Below are 13,680 nucleotides of genomic sequence, written 5' to 3'. Positions count from 1 at the left end.
GGAGTTACACAGGATAAATTAGATGATTTGTCATGAACTTGTACACTCAGTGCCAAGAAGGGTCAGAGCAGTGTATTTAGAGTTATGTAGGACATATTAAAGGGTTCATCGGATGCAAAACTAACTTTTACATGTTGTTTGAACATTAATGTGTGTTGGCAGTTTGTGTGCACAACCACCCTACAATGATAAAAATCCACCCAGTGGTATTTTTTTAATCTTTAAAAGTAATATCCCCTTTTTAAAATCAGGTCATTCTCAGCTTCTTGTCATTGTGACGAAACACAGTTGATTGACATGAGCGTCTTACCGTAGACCCGCCCTCACCGAGCTGAAACAGTCCGAATACGAACGCCATTGTGTCGACTCAGGTGCAGAGGAAGACTCTAATTGAGCGATTGAGGTGTTCTGTTGTTGGATGTAATAATGAACATAGCAGTAGTCATTTACTCCTGACATCTGAGCCGCTTAAGAGGCAAAGGACAACGTTACTAAAAAAGGAGAAGGAAAAGCGCCGATCCCGATCTACATATGCATCTATGTTCGTGTGAATCATTCGTGATGCAGCTTCACCCACAGCAGAAGTGAGTATAAGGGCTTTTTATGCATCTTTGCAAATGGCCTTTCTTAATAATGTGCTTGTTGGCAAGTTTCGCCGATAAACGCAGCTAAATGCATCTAAACGCACCTAAATGTGGCTAAAGAAAACATTACAGCTCGTAATCCCTCAGCAGAGAGGGGCGGGGCGAGCAGAGCTCATTTGCATTTAAAGGGCCCATGCGATAAAATGAGCTGATATTTTGCAGAGCTGATATTGACAAGGTAAAAGGCTGTTTTTTTACACTACTATTGAGAATTTTTAACCAAAGTATATTAGAGACTTTTCAATAAGACACTAAAGAATCATATGAACTTGTGGAAAATAGGCATCCAGTGACCCCTTTAAAAATCAGTGATTTCAAGCCTGAAACATAAAGTGTCATATTCAGCTGACCTTTCTTCACGATCTGCTCGCTGCCTGCCCCATAAATCGACTGCAAAAGCGAAAGTCCACAACACCAACCCCCTGACAGTGACTGGTTGGAACACTGTTTGTTTTGCTGTGGAATAGTTGATAGCACCGATTGTTTTTTTGGCATATCTCGGACCCTAGGCTGACCAGAGAGACGTGTTTTTTTTTACAGTCGATTTATGGGGCAGGCAGCGAGCGGATCGTGAAGAAAGGTCAGCTGAATTTGACACTTTATGTTTCAGGCTTGAAATCGCTGATACAACCTTTAAGTACTAGAATATTACACTTTGTTGAATAAAATCTAGGGTGTACTCATTTCCACAATCCTCCATTTAAACAAATATTGCTTTAAAAGTTACTTTATTTTACAGATATTAATGGCATATATTTCTCTGTTTTTATTAGGAATATGTTTAAAACATTTCAAATTTGCATTTCATTATTACATTTCAAATCTTTCTATGAATTATATTAGTGATCATTAAGAAAATACATCTTTTATATTTAATCAGAGAGGGTGTACTTATTTGCACGAATATATTTATTAACATTTATTTCACATTCTGCAATCAATCAGAAAATAATATTGTATATATAAAATCTATCTCTTGCTCTATCTCTCTCTCTTTCTCTCTAAATTTGTATACATGTATTTAATATATGTATTTATTGATTTTTATTATGCATTCTGACATCAATGAGAAAAAAATATGCATTTTTTCAAATGTAATTTTTATTAACATTTATTACAAATTCAGTCATTAAACATAAAATCTGATTTTATATATAGAATCTACATATATAGATAGATAGATATGTGTATTTTATTATTTTATTTATGTATTTATATATATATATATATATATATATATATATATATATAGCCCAATTTTAACAAATTATTATTATTATTATTTTACAAATTTACCATCAATCAGGTAAAAAAAATAATATATTTTATATATATACACAGTTTTAACAAATGTGGATTTTTGTCATTGATCAGATATATATATATATTTATTTTAATTATTATTTTTTTTATGTTAGGCCTATATACCAAAAAAATTGAGCCCACTGCATATACTACAGTGTAGAACATATTTCCATTATTTATATTACCATTACCGTTACTTATATACTATATGCTATTTCCATAGTATTTTAAAGAATGATATAGTGCTACCATGGTACATGTACAAAAAACAAGGTTCCATGGCACACTATGGTACTTTTTGTACTTTTTTTTTTTTTTTTTTGGACATCAGATATTATGTGATGAAGATAGTAAAATGCAGACTTAGTTTTTTTATACTTCATACTTCAAATATATATATGATTATATTAAGATCCTTTGTCAGAGCAACACATTAGGATAGTAAATCAGGCTTTTCTTTATCGCATCATATTGACAATCTCTTGTCTCCGTTGGTTACCAGATCCCCCCCCCCCCCCCCCCCCACTACCACCACCTTGCATTCGATGTGTGCTCTCAACTTATTATCCTTCCCTATCATCTTGCCTAAATTTAGCTCTCCATATTTCTTTTTTCCCTTTTTTCTTCCGCTCCCCTCCTCGCGCTTATCACAGTGAGAGATTATTGTGTGTGAATATCTTCGTGTGTGTTCTGCTGAGAAGCATGCAGGAAGTGTGTAGTGTGGGAAGTGTGTAGTGCAGTTGTTATGTAGAGTATGAAACGTTCTATGCGTCTTTGTGCTGAAGATAAACTCCAAGTCTCTGCATTTATGCTTTTTAATAATCGAAAGAATCTATTTTAATGTGATTCTTAAGTCGTAATGTATCTATAAAATCTTAAGTGTATCTATAAAACCCAGAATAATTTTATACTGCTCTTTCATAGCGAAGAAGACTTAATGGACTTTTTGGTTCTTTTTGCTCAGCAGCGGTTTTCGTCTTGGAACCCTGCCATGCAGGCCATTTCTGCCCAGTCTCTTTCTTATGGTGGAGTCATGAACACTGACCTTAACTGAGGCAAGAAAGGCCTGCAGTTCTTTAGATGTTGTTGTGGGGTTTTTTTGTGACCTCTTGGATGAGTCGTCGCTGCGCTCTTGGGGTAATTTTGGTCAGCCGGCCACTCTTGGGAAGGTTCACCACTGTTCCATGTTTTCGCCATTTGTGGATAAAGGCTCACTGTGGTTCGCTGGAGTCCTAAAGATTTAGAAATAGCTTTATAACCTTTTCCAGACTGATAGATCTCAATTACTTTCTTTCATTTGTTCCTGAATTTCTTTGGATCATGGAACATTTTGGAACATGATGTGTCTTTTGAGGATCTTTTGGTCTACTTCACTTTGTCAGGCAGGTCCTATTTAAGTGATTTCTTGATTGCGAGCAAGTGTGGCAGTAATCAGGCCTTGGTGTGGCTAGAGAAACTGAACTCAGGTGTGATAAACCACAGTTATGTTTTAACACACACATTATTATCTAAATACATTTTCAATTTATTTGTTATTTTGTCTTTAATTTACTATTAAAAACCAATAAACATTCATTTAAAAGAAAAAATACAAAAAACTTGAATCAATAATTTCTACAAGTGACTTGCTAAAGATATTTAATACTGTTATTAAATTATTACTGTTTTCAAGTGTTAGTGCATTAGATGACAGCAAGCGTAATGAACATGCCCAATAAAATATCCAATATTGGCCGATAAATAAGTGCTACAAATTCTAATATGGTCAAATCACGGTTATGGTACTGATGGTACTGATACATCCCTAATGGGAAAAGCTAAGTATGATGCACACATTGCTGTGCTGTCATTTTTGTGCTCAGTGAGGGAGTAACTATCCCCTCACTGATGCTTACGTGCTCATAACAGCATTTGTGTTTGTCAAAGCTTGCGTTTGCTGCTCCCTTGATGATATTGCAAATTCAGCTGAGATTAAGAATGTGTGGGGTTTTTTCTGCTCTAATAGTTCTCCAAATGTTGTCTTAGTTACTTTTAGCAAACTGATGATCTGTCACTCTGCTAGCGAACGATTAGCGTCAGTAATGATGTGATTGTCAGGCTAGTGAAGGGAACTGAGTGGAACCGGATGCTTGACTGCCAGCATTAACTTCACTCAGCACAGGTGTGAAGGTCTGTGTATCTCCAGTGAATTAGCCATTTATATTCCAGCTGTCGGATTCATAATAAAAGCAAATTGTCTCAGTAAATCTTTGTGATTTACTCCTACTTGGAATTTTTAAACCTATAGTGCTTGAGGTAACAGATCTTCGCTGTATATATTCTCAGTTTAAATATAAATTACTCTTTCATTTTTTTCTAAATAACTAATCTGAAAAGCAGTGTATTGTTTCCGATTATTTCAGTTGGATGTCTGTGGTCCATTATTTTGTGGAATAAAAGAAAAATAATAACACCAAGATTAAACAGATTACAGAAGTGTGTGATTTGAGCAGATAACCAGCCACTATCACACCTGAGGCGATAGTATGATCAAAATTCTGAAAGAACAATGTAGAGATAATTGTTTTTGTTTGTGCGATGGTGTGGTACCAGGAGTATTTCCAGTGTTTCAAAGAAAACTCAAAGTGAGAAAGCTCTTAAAATGATGAAGAACCACTTTTGTGTCCATGTAGAGATGCTCTGTAGATATAAAGCTTTACGTCAGAGCCGGCATCCCAGGTTATGTTTTCCACCTCCTAATGTTTTCCATTGATTTCTGGGAATCAGTGTTGTTTTTGCAGCCTGGAACTTTCCATATACTATTTTGGTAACATAAATATCATTTGATACACTACACTACACTACACCTTTAAATCATTTGGGGTCTGCAAGATTTTCATTTATTTGTTTTAAAGAATGCAATAAAGGCATTTATATTCTGACAATATATTTCTATTTAAAATAAATGCTTTCTACTCATTAAAGAATCCTGAAAAAAATCTATCTTTTTTAAAAATTGTTTTTAAAAAAACGGCAGGAGTGTGACAAGGCTGTGAGCATTTTTTTTCCCCCATGCTGAGTTGACGAATGTTCAATAGTTGTTAAACGCAGTGCTCATGACTGTCACATTTTGGTTAGCCATCCAATCACAGTGGAGGAGGGGCGGGACAAATTCCACACTGACCAACCACCACATCCTCCATGTACAACAAACGACAAGAAGCAGCACAAAAACAGAACAAAATTATTTAAAACCAGGGCCAGAGCAAGTTCTTCATATTATGTCAACATTTTTATATTCATAAACTATCTGGGAAATCAGATACTAGTAATGCAGTTGCGAGTTACAAAGTCAGAATTGCAAAATATAGTCACGGTTCAGAGTTTGTTTGTTTTTGTTTTTTTCAGAATTGCATTATATGACCTCACAATTGTGAGAAATAAAGAATTGGAGATAAAAATTTGAGTTTGTATTGCACAATTTGGACTTTTTTCTCGCAATTCAGACGTTTTTCTCTGAGTTGTGAGATATGAACTCACAATTTCGAGTTATAAAGTCAGAATTGGAGATAAAATTTCAAGTTTGTATTCCGCAATTTGGACTTTTTTCTTGCTATTGTGAGTTTATATCTCGCAACTCAGATGTTTGATGTTTCACAATGTTATAAAGTCCAGTTTTGAAGGGGAAAAAAGAGGTTATGTCTCACAATTCTGACTTTATAACTCGCAACTGTGAGTTTATATTACGCAGCTGACTTAATTTTTCAGAAATGCGAGTTTATATCTTACAATTTTATAACATGCAACTGCGAGTTTATATCACAATTCTGAGAAAAAAGTCAGATTTGAGAGTTTATATCTTGCAGTTTTGACATTATAACTCACAATTTTAAGTTTATATCACACAATTCTGAGAAAAAGTTAGATTTGCTAGTTTATTGCTGTAAATTGCGAGTTTAAATCTCACAATTCAGATTTTTTTAACTTGCAATTACTAGTTTACAACACAGTATTCTGAGAAAAAAGTCAATTTTGCAAGTTTATGTCACAATTCTAACTTTATAACTTGCGATTGTGAGTTTATATCACGCAGTTCTGACATCATTTCTTAGAATTTTGAGTTTACATCTCACTATTCTGACTTTATAACTCGCAATTGTGAGTTTATATCACATACTTCTGAATAAAAAAGTCAGAATTGCGAGTTTGTATCATGTAATGAGAGAAAAAATTCCGAATTGTGAGATAAAAAGTTGGAATTACCTTTTTAAATTTTTTATTCAGTGGCAGAAATAGGCTTTCATACTCTCAAGCGCTCACAGCTAGCCAACCAAAGACTTTTGGTTTAGTCAGATTGTTGTTGATACAACAGCTGTTTGACCTATTCATTAAGGTGAATGACAATGATTCCTCATACTGATTCAAACTCAGTCGAAGTGAGTCTTTTTGTGTGTGAATCATTACTAGAATCACTTATACAAGTCATTAATTCATGCTGTATGTTTTTTTAATGCAGCCAGCAAAGACAGCTCAATAAAATACATTGTTTGAGCATTATTTTAAGCACTCAGTAATCTATCTCACTGCCATAATATAGTATTTCGACATGGTACCATAGTAAACCATGGTCTTTTGTAAACTACTGCGATGGTAATGCCATCATACTTTCTGAAACACCTAGTATTGAAAACAACCATAAAGTACTGTAGTAGGCTATATGTGACCCTGGACCACAAAACCAGTCAAAAAGGTCAATTTTTTTAAATTGAGATTTATACATTATCTCAGTGGTTCTCAAACTTTTTCGCTCGCGCCCCCCTTTAAACCTTTACAAAATCTGGCGGCCCCTCCCGAAAATACCTATCCCACCTAAGACTAATAAATTATTTTACTAAACATAATGAAAAATTTATGCTTAGTTAAAAAAAAAGAAAAGCTACAGGACAAAAACACATGCAACACTTGAAACATTAAAAAATTGCTCAGGGAGAATAACTGTTATTATTATAATTCTCTATGTTATTTATTTATTTATTTTATTTTTATTTTTTGTGGGTTTCATGCTGTCCTAAGGCATAGCAGGGCTTGAAATTAACTTTTTTACTTGGTAGCACTGGTACTCCCAACTTCAAAAAGTTAGGAGCACCAAAAAAATATAGGAGCACCCAATTTATTTTTAGTAATGTACCGATCTTGATTCTTCATGGCTGATTCTGATTGCAGATGTTTTTCAAGCAAATGGGCTAATTCTGAGAGCCTTTTTTATATATTTATTTTACGCCTTAAACAAGGGTCAGGAATGAATGAAAATATGAGTACACAAAGTTAATTTTCTCTATTGTAAGTACAGCCGTTTAAATTACAGGCAGCCAGTATAAATAACAAAAAATAAACGACACAGTTCTTTCTTAGTCGTGTAGGCAATAAATGCAGTCATAATCAAAGTAGGCTACTGTTTCAATATTCAAAGTGCAAATAGAGACCGAATTTTCCCATCATGATACAGAGCTATAGAAAACTACACAACTGATTATAGCCCAATAACAGCCTAGATATTTTATGTAGCCTAATTTGCGCGCATTGGGAGTCCATCTCTAAACGTGGGGTATTAAAATTGCTTTTGAATGCATGTGCGCATTTTACTTTTGGTTTCATTTTAACGATCGCGCGAATCAGTGGCTGTACATGCATTCTACAATACAAGACATTAATTTTACAAAACCATTTGAAAGTGGGAGGACACAAACAGGATTTTTAAAAAGCCCCAAGTAGAAATTACGTCCCTGCGTTGAGTGGAACTCTGCCGCTGAGTTATCATTTGTGAATGTATGCTGTTGTACAGTATAACGAGACTGAGGCGCCAGAATGCCGCAGTTCAGCGGAGTGCAGTGTCAGTGACATCTCTGCTGGACGCGACAAAGCGACAGTTGCAAATCATTTTAACTTTGAAGCCGAGAGCAATTATACCTCGTCAAAATTTCTGCATTGAGCTTTTGAATGACCAGCACCTGCCTGGGTCTGTGCGAATTCATCTATGGTTTTATCTTCTCTTTCACACACCGATCCATCTCCCATTCTAAGTGACGTCCTTTGGCTGTTTACGTTTTTATACTTATTTTTCTGCTGATGGCCCGCGCCCCGACTGCAATACTCGGGCGCGCCCCCCACTTTGAGAACCACTGCATTATCTGAAAGCTGAATAAATAAGCTTTTCATGATGTATGATTTGTTAGGATAGGGCAATATTTGGCTGAGATACAACTATTTGAAAATCTAGAATCTGAGGGTGCAAAATACTGAGAAAATCACATTTAAAGTTGTCCAAATGAAGTTCTTAGCAATGCATATTACTAATTAAAAATTACATTTTGTTATATTTACAGTAGAAAATTAACACAATATCTCCATGAAACATGATCTTTACATCATATTCTAATGATTTTGCATTAAAAAAAAACTGATAAAAACTGATGACCGATAATTTTGACCCATACAACATATTTTTGGCTATTGCTACAAATATACCCATGCTATAAGACTGATTTTGTGGTCCAGGGTCACACATATATATATATAAAACACCATGGTATTCTGTACCATAGTAAAGCACAGCACTGTTTTTTATTGTCTATCCTGATATACTCATTTCCAGCTCTCTATAAAATGATCACCCCAGCCCCGATCCACAAAAGCAGCCATCCATCACTCCCCGGTCCCATCTTCATTCCCCATCAAGTCATCATTGCGCACTTAATGCTTGTTGTCACGGAGACTGGGCTTGTCCGGTTCCTCTCGGTTTCACCTGTTCTGGCTCATCAGACGCTGACACGGAAATACTGGCAGCTAACCATCCGTACCTGATGGTGTGTGTTAGCGCTGGCACCCGGGGCCCACGTGGTATGCCTTTGCTGTCACATCAAGTTAGCGCGCTATAGATGTGACGCTCATTAGCATTAGCCACACGCTAATTCATCGGCCACACATTCCGCAGTTTGATTGGTTGTGTAGTCACAGATCAAATATGAAGTGTTATCTGATTGCTTTCACTGGTAACCAAGGAGACAGTGTGTGCGTTTTGAAGGGGGCATTGTGTTTGACACGTTGAACGTGTGTTTGTGTTAAAGGTTGATGCTTGAAGGTTGATCAGCTTTCCAATTAGCCTTCATGTTATGTTATTGTGTGACGAATCTTTGCGTGTGCACGCGTGCGTGTATCTGAATGTTTGCGGTTGTGTTTAAAGACATCCCGAAATGCCCTCTCACTCTCGCACATGCTCAGTGCCTATTTCAACTTCAATCCGACTTAATTAGCATGACAATTAGGGACTGCTGCCAAGGCAATCAGTTAAATCAATAATGCAGTTATGAATACATGAATATTTCAGACAAATTATCCATATTCATCTGTCTCATATACTCTCGCTTTCTTTGTTTTTTTTTTCCCGCATGCGCAGACATGGGCTGTAAGTTGCCGAAGCCCCGAGTGTCAGATGAAGCTCCGGGGAAGATTTTCTCCACCCTCAGAAGAGCGCAAGTGGAGACGCACTCAGGAGTGGCCTATACATACCACTTCCTGGACTTCCTGTTAGGAAAAGAAGGTATGCATGCCCATTTCCTACACACGCTATATAGCGATAAGGCGCTTTCAATTGGGATTATAGCCAGATTTTCATATGAATGATGAACTTTGACCCTTAAATTATTAGTTTACTCCAGAATTTCCTGATAATTTACTCCCTCCCATGTCATCCAAGATGTTGATGTCTTTCTATCTTCAGTCGAAAGAAATTAAGGTTTTTGAGGAAAACATTCCAGGATTTTTCTCCATATAGTGGACTTCAATGGGGATCAATGGGTTGAAGGTCCAAATTGCAGTTTCAGTGCACCTTCAAAAGTCTCTACACGATCCCATCTGAGAATTAAGGATCTAATCTGGCAAAACGATTGGACATTTTCCAAAATAAAAATAACAAACTATATACTTGACCACAATTGCTGGTCTTGCACTAGCTCGACTTCACGGTCATGCATGATTAGTTCTTCGTCTATGTACTTTAAATCATCCAACATTGTTGTTTTACCTTTTTTTGTAAAGGGTTTTTGACTTTCTTTGTTTTCTTTTCTTTGTGACTACGTAATGCATAAAGTGGAGCTAGTGCAAGATGAGCGTTTGTGGTTAAAAGTTATATAAATTTAGCTTTTTTTAGAAAATGATCAATCGTTTTGCTAGATAAGACCCTTATTTCTCGACTGGGATCGTGTAGAGCTCTTTGAAGGCCTTAGTGATCCTCCAGGGGAGCCGCAAGATATCCTAAAATTAATTTAAATATTATCCTATAATTGTTTAATTTCATTATTAATAAGCTAAATGAAAACAAAAGCACAGCCTCTCTCGTGTTCTGTGATTGATTGCTTCAGACTTGGCACAGCAAGCTTCATCGCACTGTTAAATACAGACTGAATGGCGGCTCAAAACTTCCAAATGCTGTACGCAAACGACTGTTACATCTCTCGGCTGCATGCACAAAGCAAACCATTGCGCTAATATAAAGGTAAAGACAATTCGTGTAATAACGAACTTGCGCGTGCCTAAGTTATAACAGTCGTGCTTATCAGAGTCGTGCATTAGACACGCATAAGTCCGCTATTGATTCACGAAATATGCACGCTCTCGGGGCTCTAATACTTATGGTATTTTTGTGTGAAATTTCAAAACATTTGCTTAGTTGTCCAAATTACTGTCCTGTGAGTGTTTTATAATGGATGCTCACCCATAGAAGAGGAGTGAGGCTCGGTGTTAATGAGCATCAGGCAATTTTAAAAAGTTAGAATTGAGCAGAGGTTTTCTATAAAGATTATAAGGTATATTTAAAGTTTTAATTTTAAGTTTGTTTGAATTTTGAGTTTTTTTTATAACATACAGTAGAAGAAGAATAAGGCAAAACAAATGTTTTGGTTAATAAAAAAGGTTTAAAAATAAATACTGCAGAAGTACAGTATAAGAGGACATGTCAGGCATAGGGGGGCCTTGCAAAATTGACCGGAGAAGGAGGGGGGCCCCGGAGTAAAAAAGGTTGGGAAACCCTGCACTATATGGAGAAAAATCCTGGAAAAAGAAATACATGAGCATCTTGGATGACATGGAGGTGAGTAAATTATCAGGAATTTTTAATTCAGGAGTAAACTAATCCTTTAAGGCCTGTTCACACATAGGACAATAACTGTAATGATAACCATACAGTTTTAATAATCATTCTAATTCTTTGAGAATAGGGAAGTCCTGGACACAACTGTAACAATAATGACAAAGAGGAACAATATCATTGGAATTACTTTGAGAATAATTTTTTCTAGCTTATGTGCAATAAAAAAAAAGACAGCCAATCAGAATCCACTCAATTTAAAGAGCTTGAAAAAACTGCAGTGCGCACTTATAATAAAACAAACAAGTTGAAGTTGAAGTACTACAATTGCTAAAACTAACACTGAAATAAATATCAAGGTAAAGCGAAATATTTAAAAGCTAATAAAAATGACAATATAAAACATATAAAACCTGAAAATGATGAAGAGACTGTGAGTTCGAAATTTGTTTGTTTTTATTTATTTTTATTTTTTTGTCAAGCTTCGAATTTTGAGAATTTTTGCCGTTGATGTGCATGCTTTGTTTCCGTCTTTGCAAAACTTAAAAAATAAAAATATATGTGACCCTGGACCACAAAACCTGCCTTAAGTAGCACAGGTATATTTGTAACAATAGCCAAAAAAAAAAACATTGTATGGGTCAAAATGATAAATTTTTCTTTTATGCCAAAAATTGTTAGGATATTAAGTAAAGATAATGTTCCATGAAGATATTTTGTAAATTTCCTACCGTAAATATATCAAAACGTAATTTTTGATGAGTAATATGCATTACTAAGAACTTCATTTGGACAACTTTATAGGCGATTTTCTCAATATTTAGATTTTTTTGCACCCTCAGATTCCAGATTTTTAAATAGTTTTATCTTGGTGAAATGTTGTCCTATCCTAACAAATCATACATCAATTGAAAGCAATTAAAAAAAAAAAACCTTATGACTGGTTTTGTGGTTCAGGGTCACATATATATTGATAAATACTATAATATATACTGTAAATAATACTAAAACAGCACTAATTGGGAATTACTCTACTTATTTATTTATTTATTTATTTATTTAAGTTAAGTGAATAACATTTTTTTTCTTCTTTATGACTTTATAATTCACACATGAGAGGATTAATATACATAGTAACATACAGCATAAAAATGATTGCTGTTTTCCAAAATTCTAAGCAACATCCATATTGATGATATGCATACGCAAATGCACAAAACCCACCTTCAGATAATAAAGTGTAAAGCTTCAAACTGGGAAGAGAAAAAAAAGTGTAAGATTAGATGAGAGAGAGAGGGAGAGTAATAGAGCAAGAGAGCAACCAAACAGTGTATATTCTTTGAGGGCTTATGTTTCTAAATATACTAATGCCGCTTTTGTTAGTGTGCTTCGAGAAAGGCAATAATGGATCCAGCCGAATTCAGAGAAAGAGGATATGAGACAGGATGAGAGAATATAAGACACAGATTGAAGTGGAAGAACAGACCTGCTCATTTTAATGACTTGAAAGCATATGAGTATATGGGCCATTACTGAACATAATTACAAGGATGTGGCCATATCTTTACTTGTTTATATTTGTGAAGGGGGGGTCAGGAATAGTAATAGTAAAACCTGAATTCACCTACATTGTGGGCACCGTCCAGTGGGCTCCAGGAAGAAAACATGCTAATAAACATACTAATGTCTTAATGAAAATTACGAAACGGTCCACATGCGAAGGTTAGTGCATAGAAAATGTCACAAGCTTGGATACTTTAAAGGATTAGTTCACTTTCAGAATAAAAAATTCCTGATAATTTACTCACCTCCATGTCATCCAAGATGTTCATGTCTATCTTTCTTCAGTCACAAAGAAATTAAGGTTTTTGAGGAAAACATTCCAGGATTTTTCTCCAAATAGTGGATATCAATGGGGATCAACGGGTTAAAGGTTCACTAAACTTACTTATGCCTTTGTCACATGTAACCTTTCCAACGTGATGTGTGAGTTCGAGCTACACTTTTAGAAATAAAGGTGCTTCACGATGCCATATGGTTCAATAAAGAACCTTTAACATATGAAGAACCTTTCTGTTTTACAAAAGGTTCTTTGTGGTGAAAGAAGGTTCTTTAGATTATAAAAAGGTAAGAAAGCGATGGTTCTTTAAAGACTTTGTGAAACCAAAAATGGCTCTTCTATGGCATTGCTGTGAAGAACCTTTTAAAGCACCTTTATTTTTAAGAGTGTAATGCAAGACAAGCATTTGTGGTTAAAAAGTACATACATTTAAATTTTTTTATTGGATTGTTTCACTAGATAAGAGCCGTATTCCTCGGCTAGAATCATGTAGAGTCCTTTGAAGCTGCATTGACTGCAATTGCAATTTGGACCTTCAACCCGCTGGCTCCCATTGAAGTCCACTATATGGAGAAAAATCCTGGAATTTATTTATTAATTTCTTCTTGAAAGAAAGATGGTTCTTTGTGGAACCAAAAATGGTTCTTCTATGGCATTGCTGTGAAGAACCTTTTAAAGCACCTTTATTTTTAAGAGTGTAGTGCAAGACAAGCATTTGTGGTTAAAAAGTATACATATATATATATATATATATATATATATATATATAT

General features: G+C 35.2%; 1 protein-coding gene across 1 annotated transcript in view; it reads left to right on the top strand.

Annotated features, from left to right (window-relative positions):
- rftn1a (raftlin, lipid raft linker 1a) overlaps positions 1–13,680 on the top strand; it is a 34,304-nt gene that overhangs the window by 2,428 nt on the left and 18,196 nt on the right. Inside the window, exon 2 of the mRNA XM_073822152.1 lies at positions 9,382–9,525. Coding sequence (XP_073678253.1) covers positions 9,384–9,525 — 142 coding nt within the window. The 5' untranslated portion in view covers positions 9,382–9,383. The remainder of the gene's footprint in view (positions 1–9,381; positions 9,526–13,680) is intronic.

The sequence above is a fragment of the Garra rufa genome, chromosome 17, assembly GCF_049309525.1.
Source record: "Garra rufa chromosome 17, GarRuf1.0, whole genome shotgun sequence".
Lineage (NCBI taxonomy): Eukaryota > Metazoa > Chordata > Actinopteri > Cypriniformes > Cyprinidae > Garra > Garra rufa.
Note: the sequence above shows the minus strand (reverse complement) of the source record. Positions and strands in the feature narration are given on the sequence as shown.